The sequence below is a fragment of the Taudactylus pleione genome, unplaced genomic scaffold, assembly GCF_031769625.1.
Source record: "Taudactylus pleione unplaced genomic scaffold, aTauple2 ptg000975l, whole genome shotgun sequence".
In the NCBI taxonomy this organism is placed as follows: Eukaryota; Metazoa; Chordata; class Amphibia; order Anura; family Myobatrachidae; genus Taudactylus; species Taudactylus pleione.
Window position 1 is genome coordinate 447,155 of NW_028285376.1, and position 17,879 is coordinate 465,033.

Below are 17,879 nucleotides of genomic sequence, written 5' to 3' on the forward strand. Positions count from 1 at the left end.
AATGCAGACATTGGGATCAATGGTGTCCACCTACGACATGGTGGAGTTTGCTCAGTTTCACTCCAGGCCCCTACAACACCTGATCCTCTCCAGGTGGAACGGCCTACCCCATCTACTTCGATCCCAGACTATGGGCCTCCTCCCCCGATGGTTCGCCTGTCTCTAGCCTGGTGGCTACAGACATTCCATTTAGAGAGAGCCTCCGAGGGGTGGGGCGCAGTGGCAGGCCAGTACAAGTACAGTCCGACAACGCCACTGCAGTGGCCTACCTCAATCACCAAGGAGGCACTCTGTGTCTGACAGCAATGGCAGAAGTGTCCCACATTCACATGTGGACCGAACACCATCGCCGCGGTGTTCATCCTGGGAGTTCTCAATTGGGAAGCAGATTTCCTCTGCCGCCACAACGTGCATGCAGGAGAGTAGTCTCTACATCCAGAAGTCTTTCAGCTCCTGGTGGACAAATGGCGTCTGCCGGATGTGGATCTCATAGCCTCCAGACACAACAACAAACTTCCAGTATATGGAAGCAGGACAATGGACCCCGACGCAGCCTTCGTGGATGCATTGTCGGTGAAATGGACCTTCCATTTGGCATACCTCTTTCCCCCAATATCCCTGCTTCCTCAAATTCTTCAGAAGTTCAAGTAGGAAGGGGGCACAGTCCTGTTAATAGCTCCTACTTGGCCCAGACGCCATTGCTACTCCAATCTTCAGAGACTCTCCATAGACGTTTCTCTTCAACTTCCTCTATGGGTAGATCTGTTGTTTCAGCGTCCATTACTACATCCGGACCTGGCCCAGCTGTCTTTAACAGCTTGGGTCTTGAGATATAACTAACGGCTAAGGGATTTTCCAGCTCTGTGGTCCAGACCAATGCTCAGGGCCCGTAAACCGGCCTCAGCCAGGATTTATCACTGATTAAGGCATACATATTTCCAATGGTGTGCTCCAAGAAACTATGATCCCCCAAGTTTTTAAGGTGTCTAGAATTCTTCAGACTGGATTGGATCTAGGCCTCTGCCTAGCATCTCTGAAAGTGCAGGTCTCTGCTTTATGCATCTGATTCCAGCGCAGACTGGCTCCTCTACCAGATGTTCACACCTTCCTGCAAGGTGTTCTCCGCATACAGCCTCCCTATGTCCCTCCTGTGGCTCCATGGGATTTGGCAGTGGTGCTCCAAGCACTTCAAGAACTTCCATTCGGACCCCTGGAATCAGTGGATGTCAAGTGGCTCACTGCGAAGACTCTGTTTCTTCTGGCTATAGCATCTGCCCGTAGGATATCTGCTTTAGGGGACCTTTCATGTTGCTCCCCCTTTTTAATCTTTTATTGGGACAGGGCGTGTCTTAGAACATGCCCGGGCTTCCTTCCCAAGGTGGTCTCTCGTTTCCATCTAAATTTAAGAAATTGTGGTTCCGGCCTTTCAATCACCAAACCTCTCGGAAGGTGAGGCCTCTTTGGATGTGGTCCGTGGTCTAAAGATCTATGTGGACCGTACTACTTCCATTAGGAAATCCGGACTTCCTCTTCGTCCTATATGGATTCTACAAGAAGGGATGGCCAGCTAACAAACAGACTCTGGCCAGATGGATTCGCCAGATGGATTCTCATGACTATCTCACAGGCTCAAAGTCTGGCCTTTCTGTGCCAGCTACAGTATCTGCTTATTCTACTCGCTCTAGGTCCCTCGTGGGCAGCCCGGCGTGGCGCCTCAGCTGAACAGCTATGCAGGGCAGCCACCTGTTCGTCTGTCCACACCTTTTCTTAGATTTTTTGCCTTTGATAGGAAGCATCCTATCAGCTCAGGAGCATTCCCGTCCTTGAACAACTGCTTTGGGACATCCCCAATTGTCTCCCTGTGGAGCCCTATGGACCCTGAAGAAGAAAAGGAGAGTTATGGTAAAACTTACCTTGGTTAACTTTCTTCGAAGTCCAGAGCTTCTATGGGTTTCTTCTCTTGGTCACTTGTTTCCTTCTCTGTGTGAGAGTGTGATACTTCAGTGTGCCAGTTTTCCTTCTCTCCTGTCCTGCTCCTGCCTCTGGCTTGTCAACAAAACTGAGTTGCCCTCAGACTGTGGGCGGGGTATAGGGGTAGGGACCGGAGCATCCTGGGATTGAAAAGCTTTGTTGTTGGTGTCCGGTCCTCCAAGGTCCCACCTAAACCCCATTGTCTCCCTGTGGACGCAATGGACTTCGAACACTTACCTTAATCCCCGCTCCTGCATCCTCCGCCGTCCTGTCCGCCCGGCCGCTCCTCGGAACTATGGGAGAGACGTCATGACGTCTCTCCCATAGTGCGCATGGAGAGAGGCAGAAGCTGGAGTTCAGAAGAGAACTTCAGCCTCCGGCTAACGCGACGCTGCAGGGAAGGAGCCGGGCGCCCGCTGGTAATAACATCTCAGCGGGCGTCCGGCTTACAGCCTCCCTGTGGCACAGCCGGGGGTAATGGACAGACAGCCGGACATGCATCGAATGATTCATATGCATGCCCAGCCATTACCCCCAGGAATTTAATTTTTACCCCATGTGGGGTAATTTACCCCGGTTCCCCCGACCATTGGATTATGGCTATTGATGAACACCTAATTAATTTGAAACCTGGAGAATTTGATGTTTCAAATGAGCAGTGTCAAAGCCAGCTAGTTTACAGATGCTTGTCTAGTCAGTTACTTCAGCACTATGGTGGAAATGTATGAAAACTTCTAAATAAGACCAGTGAAGTTGTCCCATCGTGTTGGGTTTGGGATGCCGGTGGGCAGAATCCCGATGCTGGCATCCCAATATGGTTAGGATACTGACACCTGTCGGTCAGTAACCTAACCCTAACCTCCCCCATAGTGCCTAAACCTAACCTCCCCCACCCTAAACATTACCCCCCCCTTAGTGCCTAACCCTAACTCTCCCCCTAATGCCTAACCCTAGTACTTACTGTCATCCCGACTGTTGGTATTATGACCTCATCCCCAATCCATCAGCTCCTAGCTATCATTTTATAGAATGCATTTGATTTTGATACATGCTAGCTAAAAGCTGATTGGATGCTATGGGAAACACCACCACTTGTCCTCTTTATCAGGTTTGCTACCCTATGTCTCTGATTAGTTAGTACCAGTGCCCTAATCTTACTCCCCCTGACATTACTGCTGTTGAAGGCTGAAGAAAATACTAGCTTACTGCATAGCCAGGATTAGTGCATCCCACAAGTAGAAGTTCAGTACTGGTTCTGCGCAGTCTTGAATATAATTCAAATGTGGGTCCCACTCATATTTTGCAGTCAATTGTAATAACTGTTCCCTTGTTATTTCTCCTACCTTGTTTTCTAGGTACTATATTCGCATATGGACAAACTGGTACAGGCAAAACATTTACGATGGAGGGTGTCAGAGCCGTTCCCGAGCTCAGAGGGATCATCCCCAATTCATTTGCTCATGTTTTTGGACATATTGCTAAAGCAGAAGGAGATACGCGGTGAGGATGCCATTGTGGCTGGTCTGTTCTCTTTCCTCAGAAAACAAGACCCAACCATAATATCCCCTCAGTGCCTAATGCCATATGGCTAATTTCAGGTTTCACCAACTAGGTCCAGCTCAAATGTTCCCATATGTAATATAATATGTTCTTTTATTGCAGAGATTATTTTATACAGAGGAGCCTGCTGATTACATTTATATGGAAGTCAGTGAAGGTGGTTTATTGGAATGATATAGTAGTTTTACGTTGTGACTGGATCTAACTGTATATTATAACACTGCATTGCAATATTATTTTGCTGGTTATCTTAAGTGGGAAATCCAGCTACATTTTCACATTAATATATGGCAAATGATGTGTATTTTTGAAATACATTTACAAGGGCAGGACCAATAATGTCACAGGCTCTGCTTTTCTCTCCAATTCCATCAGGGCATGCGAGTGAGATGCGTTTCCGATGTGTGTAATGGAGGGGGGAATTTGAGTTATGGGGTTTCATGGTTCTTAATTCAGTTTATCCAGTGAATATTCTACAGTGTGTCAACTACACTGATCTGTAGTCCTAGACGTGTGCAGGATCTTTATGGGGAGTGTACATGACAGCCATGCCCTCCCTCATAGCCACGCACCCTGATACAGATGGCTCACCTCCCTCTGCCTGGGGGCTGGCCAATGACTTGGTGGCGCTGGATTGGAACGCCCGCCAACGTCACTACTGCACTTCTGAACCCTCAGGGACACGGCCGACACCAATCTCTGTGATAACAGTCAGTGCAGGGACTGCACTGAGTGGGTTGGGGCTTCCTAAGAGGTATGTGGTCACACGTCTATATGTCTGTACTGCATGTGTTGCCCATTGTTCTAGTTGGATGTTCTTGTGTGTTCTAGGTTTCTGGTCAGAGTGTCCTACTTAGAAATTTATAATGAAGAAGTTCGGGATTTACTTGGAAAAGATCAAACACAGAGACTAGAGGTGAGGAATAGAAGACCTGAATTTACAGTACAAAATCTCTGACTTGTGTTGTTAGTATGAATTGTATGGAGGTGGCTGGGGTGAATTTGAAGAACATTTTACATTACATGTGGTGGCATTTGAGGGACTTTGGAATTACAGTTAGATCTGCCTGGTTTAAATATTTCAAAGCTTCTCTACTCACTATGTCGTATGTTATGTGACTGTGGTTTCCATAACACTTAGCAAATTGTAAAGCCGCTTGAATTAAAACCCTGAGGGAAAAATAGACCATTTTTTCTTATTGGTAACTAGACTGAATTAAGTTTAACAAACACTCATTTGTACTGGTGATTACATCCTGCCATTGTCATTAACAACAGCGATGCAGCAGTTCTCACCAGTGCCCTGTACTCTCCCTGAACACGTGCTGTCACGGGATACTACACTACTAGCCGCAGAGTGCCGTTCTAGGAACCCTGCTAGTCATCTGCAGGGGCAGCGACGATGCTTCTCCTAGGACCCTGCCACATGGGCACCGGCACCACTTACATTCCTCTCCCTACTGCCCTGATTAAAGGATATGTACAGGACCAGGTGCCTCAATGTCTTGTTCTGAAATTGTGAAAAGTGTGTTAGATTGGCATCGATTAAAACTTCAGTCTTGTTTATCTCATTATTGATAGAGGCCACTAGATGGCACTTGTGCACCAATATATTGTAACATGAAAATCTGGTAATTTCCAATAGGAACATAAGTAAATCTCCAATTGAAAATATATCTTTTGAAGTCTGTAACAAAGAGAATAACACCAAGACCCAATGTGGGTGTTTTGAAAATGGTTCCTTAAAACATCACTTTTTTTTTTTTTTTTTTTTTTAAGAAGTTTCAATAAAAGTTAACTACAAAACAAGCTAATTAACATGTTAAAGCAACCTAAAGGTTGGTACACGAGATATATCTGCAGATGATGGTTGTTCATACACACTGGTCGGCTGACACACAGCACGATGAGCAGATATATCTGCGGGTACTGCACAGCCGACGTGATATGTCTGTGAACAATGTCGTTCACAGACATATAGTCTGTACACACTGGCTGACGGGCACATGATATATCGGGCGTTCAATTGAATGGCTGATATGTCGGCCAGTGTGTACCCAGCATAACAGTAGCAATCGTATCAATCATCTCTAAGAAATTTTGCTATTGCAAATAATGAGTGAATGATCATATTTATAAGGAAGCTTGCCAAACGCTAAGCATTGAGGCAGCACAGACGGTGTAATGGTTAGCGATACTGCCTCACAGCACTGAGGTCATGGGTTCGATTCCCACCATGACCCTACCTGTGCTTGCGTGGGTTTCCTCCAGGTACTCCGGTTTCCTCCCACACTCCAAAAATATACTGGTAGGTTAATTGGCTCCCCACAAAATTGACCATAGCGCGTGAGCATGTGGTAGGGAATATAAGCTCCACTGGGCCACGGACTGATATGAATGGTAAGATATTCTCTGTAAAAGCACTGCAGAATATGCGTGCGCTATATAAATAACTGGTAATAAATAAATAATAATCATAGTGCAGGCATATATCCCAGATAGACCAGATTTTGGTAATGTCACGGCCTTTGCTGTTCTTACCAACTTTTTAGCTGAAAGGAATTAGAAGATCTTAATTGTGCATCTACATGTAAGCGCACCTCACTAAAATACAGTTGTTTTTTTTTTTTCCCTGTCAAATGGCATAAAACTGAAAATCCAAGTAATGCAGAGTGCTAACATTATGATATGTACAGATGTGAGATAAAATGCTAATAATGAGAATGGTATTTTTGTTCCATTACTAGATTGCCCTCATTTAATATTGTTGCTTATAGACATTTACAAGCCACTAATAAGATTTATTATACTGTAGGTTAAAGAGAGACCTGATGTGGGAGTTTACATTAAGGATCTGTCTGGATATGTTGTAAACAATGCTGATGATATGGATCGGATCATGACACTGGGACACAAAAATCGTAAGTCACTGAGCTTCGTGTAACTGTCCCCTCAACACGAGGTCTCATAGTGGATATATTTCTGGGCTGACAGTCTGCAGTCATTTTGTCCCTGCAGTATGATGAACATTAATTTTTATTTATCATGCCCCAATCCATGGACTGTTGCTGGCCCCTTTCCCCACCCAGCCTTACATGATGGGAAAACTGGGGAAGACCTAATTGAGCATGAAATATATATGGACAGCCCCCATGAATACAAGCTGATAATAAGATTTATTATACTGTAGGTTAAAGGCCATGCATTATTTTATGTAAAAAATATAAAGATGGTGACAGGATTCGGGACCAGATAAAAATCTGACTAAAGCTCAGTATCAACTGCTGTGATAGAAATAAACTTAATGGGGGCGATTCGCCCTCAGGAAGGTGCGAGTAAAAATGTGCGATAAACCCGTGGTTAGGGCGCCCAAACATGGACTTTAAACAGGTTTAGCCGTTTTACACCGCTAAACCCGGTTTAATAGGCGACGATGACCGCAGTAATTAATGGGTGCCCAGAACATTTGAATTGCAACACTGGGCTCCCATTAATTATTGCAGCCCACAAAACAATTGAATCGCCCCCATTGAATGTAGAAACTTACTGCAATAGGGTTCCTCCAGCTGCTGTATGGCTGAGGACTGGACTGAGGGCCTGATTCAGACCCTCTCGCGAGCGCTGAGCACTCGCAAGCGGGTCGATGGTGCCCTAGTGCGCATGCGCACGATGGAGGGAGCTCCGTCGTGCGCATGCGCGAGACCCAGATAGCGACAGCCAAGCTGTAGCTCCGGGTCTCGCACCAAAGGGGGGGTGCTGTCGATGTTGAGTGACAGCAGCACGCCCCCTTTGGTGGGCGTGCCGGGGCGTGGCTGCCAGACGGAGGCGTTCCCATGGGAACGCCTACCGTCTGGGTCCGGCCCCACTAACATCACTAGTGATGTCAGTGGGAGTGATTTTGGCTCTGATAGAGCCAAAATCACTCCAGGGCTTGTGGTCACCGAGACCCTACCGCAGGGTCTCGTCGCAAACAGCCCGATGTCGCAATGGTCTTGACCATCGCGACCATCATCATGGACGCTCGCATAAGCTGTGGGTGGTAACCCACAGCTATGCGAGCGTCCAGGAGGACGCTGCAAAAAAAACCAAAACGCCCTGACTCAGAGCGGGCGCTCGTTCAGAGCGTCCGGCTCTGAATCAGGCCCTGACTTCCTTATTCTGCGCTATAAGCTCAGGGTGTGATCAACACCTGATGACTCTGAGCTTTTTTTAACAAAGAGGTTTAAATTGTACAAATACCCTGTATAGGGGAAACAGTGTGTATAGCAAACAAGTGATATATTTGGAAGAAGGGAACCCCTTGCTCTCCAGTTCTGGTCATCAAGAGCTGAGAGGAAAGTAGACTGTATGGCAGGTACTGTATATAATCTTGGACCTCTCGGCCTCATCCAGACCCGCTTGCAAGCAGGTCGATGTTGAGGCCCTGCGCACGCGCAGAGGCCGCACTGTGCGTGCACAAGAGAGAAATTCTCTCGCTCCGGGCTCGACAGCTCGCACCGTTTTGTAGGAGGGGTGAGGGGGTGGCTGGCCAAACGGAGGCGTTCCCTGCCGTTTGGGGGTGGCCCCACTGACATCACTCGTGATGTCAGTGGTGAGCTTCCGGCTCTGTTAGAGCCGAAAGCTCACTGGGGCTTGCGACAGACGAGACCCTACCCCAAGGGTCTTGTCGCAAGCCCCGATGGTCGCGATGGTCTTGACCATAAAAAGGAAGTGACCGCCCTCATTCAGAGCGAGCGCTCGCATTTTGCTAGCGGCTCTGAATGAGGTCCTCCTATGCAGATATCTCCAGGCACAACCACTGTTCATCATGAAGAATCCAGAATTATATTTAAATTAATACCCGGACTCTAAGAATATCACAGACAACTTATATTGTATTTTGTTAAGCTAGGTACATGCTATGTGACGGGTGCAACGTACACAGTGTGCACTTTCTTTTGACCTCTTGAACAGGATCGGTCGGATAGGGCGTGCAGTTTATAAGATGCGACCATCCGGTCTGACCGTTTGTAGAAGCTTTTGAAGCAGTTTATCGACTAATTCTACCGCATTGGATCTGCATACATACTGTACTATACAATTATCGGGCCGATCATACAATAATTGGCTGACAGGCCCGATAATTGTATAATGTGTACCCAGCTTTAGATTGAAAATAAGGAGACCGTTTGCATCTGAAAAGAAGCCGGTTCCATTTTTATTTTGGAGCAAATGCTGTGTTTCTAGTTATTTATTTATTATTTCATTTAATATTTGTACTTTGCATTATAAATTATCTTACCTGGAGATGTACTGTACAGAATTCATATTTTTACCATCCTCAGAAGACTGATGGGTTGTTTTATGAAGCGTCTGTTTGTTAAACCCAGCACTTTTTATTGCGTTTATGACCAATATTTAATAGGGCAATCATTTTGCTGGCTGTGTTTTGCTAGTAAATGGGTTGCCCTTTTAAAAATCAGGCATAACAGCGAACAGAAGTGTCAGGTTTCACAACTCGACGCTTCATAAATAAACCCTCAAGTCCTTAAAATAATAAAAGAAATTGGTACATCACTATATGTAACAGTATATTCTGAATCATTGTGCATTATCTTTCCCTGTCCTCAGGTTCTGTTGGTGCCACAAACATGAATGAGCACAGCTCTCGCTCTCATGCCATCTTCACCATCACCATAGAGTGCAGTGAGAAAGGGGCTGACGGGAACATTCACGTGCGAATGGGGAAGCTGCACCTTGTAGACCTTGCGGTATGAAAATATCTTTTCATTCAGATACTCACACTTACTGTATATGCATTGTAACTAATAGAATGAATATCTCACATTTGCAACATGTTACACTGCAAACCTCCCTGATGCAGAGCATAGCCGAGCCATCATGATGGAGTGAATACAGGAAAATACTGTATGCCACACGGGTATGCATCCATGGGTGGACTAAAATATGGCCACATGTTATGTCTGGTTAATCTCTTTATTTTATGGATTTAATAGACTCCAATATATTTTTCCTATGAATCATTTAAAGGGAGATGTTCTAAGCCTTGGAGAGAGATCAAGTGCCAACCAATCAGCTCCTACCAGGCTGTGTTTACAAAATGACAGGAGCTGCTTGGTTGGTACTTTATCTCTCTCCACTATATATCTCTCCAAGCTTTGTTTCATCTCCCCCTTAATCAGATAACTTGATCAATGTATTTTCCTGAGATATAGGTTCATATAACTTGGCCACGTTTTAGATCTGAAGGAAGAACTGTCTAGGGTGTATATGGATTGAGAGAAGTAATTACTACAGATCAGTAATAACAACACCATTTATTTTCCTCACACGTCTTCCATAGGTTCCCCAGATCAGCCATGTACACCTGGACACATTAATGCACACATTGCTGCACACTTGCAGATTAGAACGTGCATGTGAACTTAGTGTTAACTCTAGCTCCGGCGGCAGGCAGGGCGCCGGAGCTAGAGAGGGTAATGTTATGCGCGCGCCCGAAAAGGGGGCGTGGTCATGAAAAGGGGCGTGTCTATAAGACACGTCCCCTTTTCGTCATACTTGGGGGCGTGCCCGGCGCTTACGGACATGCCGGGCAGCCCCCAAGCGCTGCAGAAAGGGAGAATAGATGCCGGGCGCATGCGCCCGGCGTCTATTCTCCGGCGGTGACCGGGAGACCGCATGTTTCTCCACCCGCGGGCACCCGCAGGCTGTGAGGGCAGGGTGCTTTTTGCCCTCCAGAAGGAGGGCAGGGCGCCGCGCCCCGCTAAAACAGCCTAGCGGGAACGCTATGAACTGATTGCAGCTTTTGTACTTTCGGCCTGATTCAGAGACTGACACTAATGCGATCGCAGCTGTGATTTCGTACGCAACGCAGCAGGGGAAATATGCTAATGTTAGCAATGATCGCCCAAGCATAAAGACGCCCACTACTGCCTTCTTACCTGCGTGCGACAACGCATACCAGTGTAATTATCGGTAACATTGATACACATTGACAGGCATCTTGGCCTTGCGGAAGGTCTGACCCGCCGCAGCCTTGGGAGCTCATTAGACATGCGTATGCACTCGCAGTGGCTAATTTATGCACGCCCATGCATTGGCATGTAAATGGACAGACATGCCTACGTTTCTCAAACCCCTCCCCAGCACCACCCCTAACGCTGACAACTTGTCGCTCACTCTGCGATGGATTGTTATGGGCGTCAGTGATAGCAGTGCGATCACTGCGCACACTCAGTGTGGCTTATACGCATGCGCAATGGCAAACAGTCGCTCGATTGTGCGCTTAATCGCCTTTGCATCCATCTCTGAATCGAGCCCTTTGTCTGGATTTACATGACTGATCATATAACTGTAATATTACAGTCCTGAGGTGGAAGATATTATTGTGTAGATTATATCTGATGTGTAATTATGAGAGTACAGTTAGGGAACTGGGTAAAGGATCACTTGCATCAGATGCTGATAAAACGTCTGGACATGTATTATCTGTGGTACAAATGCCCCTGTGGTAACGTATATCTTGTCAGTGCTGATTTCTATGTAGCTGACGGTTGGTTTGATTTTGGGGAGTGATAAGTCTATTCCATTAGTCCCTCTGTCCCCTCCTGGGTCACCTCCTGTCTGTCAGCCATCTCATCTCATGTATGAAATATTTCTACAACTGAACTCATCATCTTTTCCCTCAGCCAAAGCCCTTCTACTCCCACCCTCTTCCTCTCTGTTCCACAAGTCAGATGTCTGTGTATCAGCCTTGACGCTGCCCTTTCCTTATCCCCCCACATACAGTCTCTTTCTCAAACATTCCGCTTCCACCCCTGCAATGCTTCCAGAATCAGGCCCTTACTCACTAAGCTACTATAACTCTTTCATGCCCTCCTAACTTCCTTCCTTTATTACTGTAATCTTCTCCTGTCTGGCCATCGTTACCCCAGCCTCACCCCTCCCCAGCTCTAATCCTCAACTCTGATGTCTGCCTCATTGTCGTCTTTTGTCTCTCCCTGCCAGTCACCCAACTGGCTCCCCTATTCCACTCCTCCCTCTCCTCCCTACATCTCCGCTTCCTCCCTGATCACCATTTCCCACCCTCTCCAGTGCTGCTCCTAGACTCAGGAATGCCCTCTCTTGCTCCAATAGACTTTCATTCAGCCTCCCAGCTGTCCTTACAACTCATTTGTCATTCTAGCTGATCACCCCTCCACCTAACTGTGCAGTCTCTTGACTCAAGCCAGCAACTTTATTTACTTAAAATCCATGAACCAGTACTGACCACTGTCTATGCTATCACTACCACAACTGGTATAAAGTGTTATAAGAAAATAAATACAATTGAGGACGCTGTTGTTGCCATATCTGCAAAGGACATAACATATTTATATTCAGCTACAATCAGGTTTGCGGTTTATTACTTCCCTCTGCCTTGTCAGATTCTGTAACATCCACAATATAGAATTTTAGGATGCTATATAATAATCAGCATCGGTCTGTCCCATCTCAGTCCTGCACAGTGGGAGCCAGCAGCACAGCAGACTGGGCAGACAACTGCGCCTGGAGCGGGTAAGTGTAGGGGGCGGCCCTAGGTGACCCAGCATATGCTGGAATCCCTTTATTAGTATACGCCCACTTCACCAACGTGCACATCCGTAATGTTTAAGAAGACTGCGAAAACATCGCCACAATTACGTACCATCGCAGCCTCACGCACAGTTAAGGTAGGTCAGACCTCACTCAGGAATTCCTTATTTCAGCGCACGTTACAAAGCCTCAGGCTGTGTATGGTATCGCAGTGGCTAATTTATGCACTCCCCTGCAACGCCGTTGAAACGCACTGGGACGCCTGCATTTTGCCGACTTAGCCCCCCCCCCCCCCCCCTCACCACCAGACACAAACGGCACTTCCTGTCAATCACCCCGTGATGGGTCTGCGTAGTCACTGTGACTGGTTCGCGCACTGCGATGCATGCGCAGAGCGCAACAATCCATTGCGTGTGTCTAAGCTAATGTGTAATCAGGCCCATAGTTATTTAAAATTGTGGGTCTGGTGGCCAAATTTACTACTGTTTTAGTAAATCGTTTAAGACAGAGGTTCTCAAACTTGGTCCTTAGTACCCCACACAGGTCATGTTTTCCAGATCACCCAGCAGGTGCACAGGTGTAGTCATTGCTTACTGACGCATTTTAAAAGATCCACAGGTGGAGCTAATTATTTCACTTGTGATTCTGTGAGGAGACCTGGAAAACATGCACTGTTTGGGGTCCTGAAGAACGAGTCTGAGAACCTGTGGTATAAGATCATCAAAAAGTAACCCCCACCCCCTTAATTAAGTGCTTTTGTGAACATGTTTATGTGGATACACTATGTTTACCCTTACTAAATTGTACTAATGCATGAAAGTAACACAGTGTAATTCATAAAACAGTGCAAATACCTCCATAAATATCACAAATTCAATTTTTTTAAGAATACATTTATTTTAGAATTATTTAGGAGATACTGTACATACATTTGAGTATCTATATTTAGCTTTTGCGTTTTTATGTAATGCTTTTCTAATTGTACTTTTCTTTCCTGTTTGCTTTGGTACTGATTATTCGCCTCACAGTACAGTTTTATTATTATTTTGCGGGCTAGACTACTTTTTAAAAAATAGTACATACAGCCTGTAGTGATCAGTTATCTAGAACTGCCCCTTTGGGCTTAGGACCTGATTCAGAGATATTCGGAAAGGCTATGTTTACGCAGTTTGAGCGATTGTTTGTCATTGTGCATGGGCGAAAGCCGCACTGTGCACTCACAGCGATTGTTTTGCAGTTATGCCCGCACATAGGATCTATTCACAAAGTGAGTGACAGGTTGTCAGCGTTTGGGAGTGGTAATGAGGGGGGTGTGGCTAGACAAATGCAGGCGTGTCGGGCCGTTTTTGAATGGCATTTCATTGGCGTGCATAAATTAGCCATTGCGATCTCCTTCGCAGCGTAAGAGCTCCTTGCGTGTCAGGAGAGATGCAGTGTATGCAGCTGGTCAGCCCGATGTGCATCAATGTTATCGATGTTTACGCTGTTGGACGTATACGAGAAGGCAGCAGGGGGCATTTCTATGTTTGGCTGTGCTTAGGAAGGCATTGGCATCTTTGAGCAACTGCGATCCGTGTGTGAATACAGTTGCAATTGCATTAGCGTAAATCTTAGAATCAGGCCCTTAGAGAGAGTGGTTTATCTACAGTATAAGTACATGGTAACATAATTATTACCAGTGACAGCATTTTGGTACAACATGTACCACTTTTCCGATCATTACAAAACTTTGGTGAGAGAAGATGGTACATGTCATATGTTTATCATTGGGATGAAAGGTGTTGATGCACTTAATATGCATAGCAATCTTCTGCTTCACTTAAGAGGCACTCTGTGAATGGCATGCCAGGGACTGCATGCTACTACTGTAAAATAATATGGAGCAGGAGGCGGTTTGTGACTCTTTGAGTAGCATAGCCCTTACTGCTTCATTGATGGCGGTTTCTATCGTCTTCTTATTTCAGTTTGACTATAACCTGTTCAGTAACTGCCATATTACTTGAGGGGCTTTAATCATTCTATTTGAGTGTATGTAAGTAATATGTTTATCTTTAGATATTTTTTGTCATGCTGGGACATAGTACACATACCAAAAACTCATTGGTAATCAAATGCTAACAATTGTATGAATTCATGTCACCTAAACAGCAAATCTTTACCTCCTCAGGGCTCGGAAAGGCAAGGAAAGACTGGAGCAACTGGGCAAAGGCTGAAAGAAGCTACTAAAATTAATCTGTCGCTTTCCACACTGGGTAATGTCATCTCGGCTCTGGTTGATGGAAAAAGCACACACGTGCCATACAGGAACTCCAAACTAACCAGGTTGTTGCAAGATTCGTTGGGTGGGAATTCCAAGACGATGATGGTAGGCATCAACTTCCTAGCTCACCAATACACCGCTGGCTGTCTTCTCTGTTTTTTCAATGCATTTACTAATGAAACGCACAAATAAAGTTAAATATTCTTTCCAAAGAATTTGCAAGTGTCTTGCGGTTTATATTTTACCACAACTCTATATAAAGTAATCCTAGGTACATTTCGATTCTTTATTAGAAAACCTTTATGTAAGTGCCACGTGGTATTTAGGAGACACTGTTGCTGTACCTCATCACCACTGTTGCTGTGGTTGTTTGCCCATATGTGGTGCAGGACATAATACTTAAATGTAAGTCATAGTGACTATCAGTGTCCATGTCTCTTTACTGCTATTGTATGTAATTTACGAGTATTTAATCACTTGTGACAACACAATACGTGTTTGTATTTGCCAAGCTTTCTTATATCATGCTAGTAAACTAGTATTTATGTTTCAATGTTTTGAGAGCTGCCTTTTCAAGACTAGCCTCTAGATGTCGCTATGTGTCAAGTCAGGCTTTATTTGCAATGACAGCAGTAATACTGCTATATTTATTGTGTGGGTACAGTGTTTAATCTTGCTTCACTGTGGTTTAGTTCCATGCTCTTGCACATAGGGACAATTTAATTAGCTGTGAGAGGTTGCTTTGGAGCCACGGATGATGATGCTTATGGTGTGTTAGGGTAGTATAATGTAACTTATTTGTGTACATGCTCCGTAGAGGGGAAAACAAAAATCACTTATTACAGCCAATTTAATCTGTCCCATAAAGTCAGTAAAATATTAATGAATAAATATAAAATAATCTATGTTTGACATTTTTATTTGCACTACACAGCATTCAAGTAAGAAGACTCCACTAATAATGTTGTTGAACCTTTTTAATTTACTGAGAAAAAAATGTCCATGTAACCTCTACTTAATATTACGTTATGAATAACACAACTACTGGAAATAATTTTTTGCACAAAACATTATTTTTGCCTTACAGTGTGCGAACATCGGTCCAGCAGATTACAACTACGATGAGACAATCAGCACTCTCCGATATGCAAATAGAGCTAAAAATATAAAGAATAAAGCCAGAATCAATGAAGATCCCAAAGACGCCCTTTTGCGCCAGTTTCAAAAAGAAATTGAAGAACTTAAAAAGAAACTGGAGGAAGGTAATTACTGTGTGAGAGTAGACGAGAGATGGACAACGCTCAGCTCTCTGGGTGATGCTAAATTACATCTGTCATGAGACTCCGCCAACCGTGAGAGCGCAGAATTCTGTCGCTTCTGGGTTACTTACTGTCACTCAATCTGCTGCAGGGGAGGAAATCTCTGGCTCGGATGACAGCGGCTCAGAGGATGATGATGATGAAGATGGAGAAATTGGAGAGGATGGAGAAAAGAAGAAAAGACGACGAGGTAAGATCTATAATATTAGAAAACCTTGTGTTCTGAACTGTTCTTATTTGCCATTGTATAGTAGGGCAGTAACTGTGGCTCATAGATTTCTGTGACAGAAATAGTAAAAGGTTTCTGACCGACCTTCAAAAATAAATCCACCTCCAAAGGGCTTCTGGTGCACATAGCAATGGTACATAGGAACCCCAATATATCCCAAATAGAAATACAGCTCCAGCACTTCAAATTGTTCTTTCCAAAGGATCATCTACACAGTGAGCTTCTTTATTAAGGAAGGTCCTGTTGGCTCTGACAGGTATCTTCACACAGCAGATGGGTCCCTCCTTACCCACTCCAGACAGGTATTCGCTCCCCTGCCTCTCTGCTCTCATCTGCTCCGGATGTGTCTCTCTGTATTGCACTAGAAGCACAGGCCACTCCGGATAATAGGTCTGATTCAGCATGGATCGCAATTGCAACCGCGTACACAGATCGGCCGATTATTGTGTACTACACATGCATATGCACAGTACTGTTATTATGGACGCACTGTGAAACGCAGGCCTGCATGTCCATTTGAACGCCGTTGCATGAATGTGCATAAATTAGCCACTGCGATTGCCTATGCAGCCTGAGTACTCACTGCGTGCAACAAGACTTGCGATTTCTGAGACAGGTCAGACCTGCTGTAATAGTGCTTGACGGCCCATTTTTCTTATAGGTCACCGATGTATACGCAGGATTGTGATGTATTACAGGTGTGAGAAAGCAGTAGTGGGCGTCTCTATGCTGGCTGAGTGGTGGCAGACATTAGCATATTTTCGCAGCTTCATTGCGTGCGATTACACAGCTGCGATCCATATTGAATTGGGCCCAATGAGCAGAGACAGCAGAAGTAGCTACTTACCCTTTTCCTTGCTCTACCTCGCCTTTTGTTCCCTCTTACACCTGCATGCTGCCCCACCACACAGTGACATGGTCCGAGGCACTGCATCCACCTCTGTTTTCCTCTTGCAGCACACACACATTTCCATGCAGAGAACAGAGCCATCCGTTTCTCTTCTCATTATAGCATTGGCACTTTTATTTGGAAGAACAATGCATGCATTTGTTTATGTAAACTATGACTGTTAGATACTGTTATTTATCTGCTATTTAGTACTATAATCAGAGCTGACTGATTACTCTGATGTCTAATAAACAGGCCACTACCTACTAAGTAATACAGTACATTCAGCTGACATTAGTGCTTTCCATTGTGTTGTATATCATTTGTCATTTGGATCAGCACTATTGTATGCTTGTACTTTCTCCATCTGCTTTGATTCTCCAAACCCTCAGCCGTGGGGACATAAATGGTACAATTTGTTACTATTAGAGTTGTTATTGTGTTACTTTGCATTAAGATCCTTTCCAGTTATGTGCTTATATTACTCTATCAACTTGAAAGAAAAGATTGGGGAGCGCTGATGTTGGACAAATACATTTCTACAAAATAATCAAATAAAAATATAATAAATATGCAATAATACAAATCATGTATCCAGGACAGTGGTAAATGACTAAACCTTATAAAGAAAGCCGTGCGCATATGCTTAAATAAAATAAGCCAGTCTAATACTGTCTGCTGTACCTGAGTTTCCCACAGCGACCTGCCAGCGCTCTCCTGTGACTTAGTGCCAGTACCTATTAGAGCTGTGTATTCCGGCTGGAACAGAACAGTCTGCTCCTTTCTGCTTTAGGCCCCTGCCATTTAGTTCATATAAGGTGCTCCAGTGTTTAACATCACCACGTTGGGACTTTTGCCTTAGCCGTCATACACAAATGAGGATACCTCTATCATCAGCACTACTAATGCTTCTCAGAGGTTGTTGCTCTTGGTTTGCTGTTAAGGTGAATCTATACTAACACTGGCTGATTAGAGGAATACAGCACGAACATTGGCTGTTTATGGTTTCTATTATCTATCTCTAGAGACTTCTACCTTGCTTTGGGGCTGCACAATATCACTTTTAGGAGCTTCTGA

At 44.9% G+C, this 17,879-nt stretch overlaps 1 protein-coding gene across 1 annotated transcript in view; it reads left to right on the forward strand.

Moving 5' to 3' along the window:
• Positions 1–17,879, forward strand: part of KIF3A (kinesin family member 3A) — a 39,594-nt gene that overhangs the window by 11,450 nt on the left and 10,265 nt on the right. Inside the window, exons 3-9 of the mRNA XM_088460707.1 lie at positions 3,327–3,471; positions 4,363–4,447; positions 6,347–6,452; positions 9,142–9,281; positions 14,273–14,470; positions 15,453–15,627; positions 15,776–15,874. Of these exons, the coding sequence (XP_088316833.1) occupies positions 3,327–3,471; positions 4,363–4,447; positions 6,347–6,452; positions 9,142–9,281; positions 14,273–14,470; positions 15,453–15,627; positions 15,776–15,874 (948 nt within the window). The remainder of the gene's footprint in view (positions 1–3,326; positions 3,472–4,362; positions 4,448–6,346; positions 6,453–9,141; positions 9,282–14,272; positions 14,471–15,452; positions 15,628–15,775; positions 15,875–17,879) is intronic.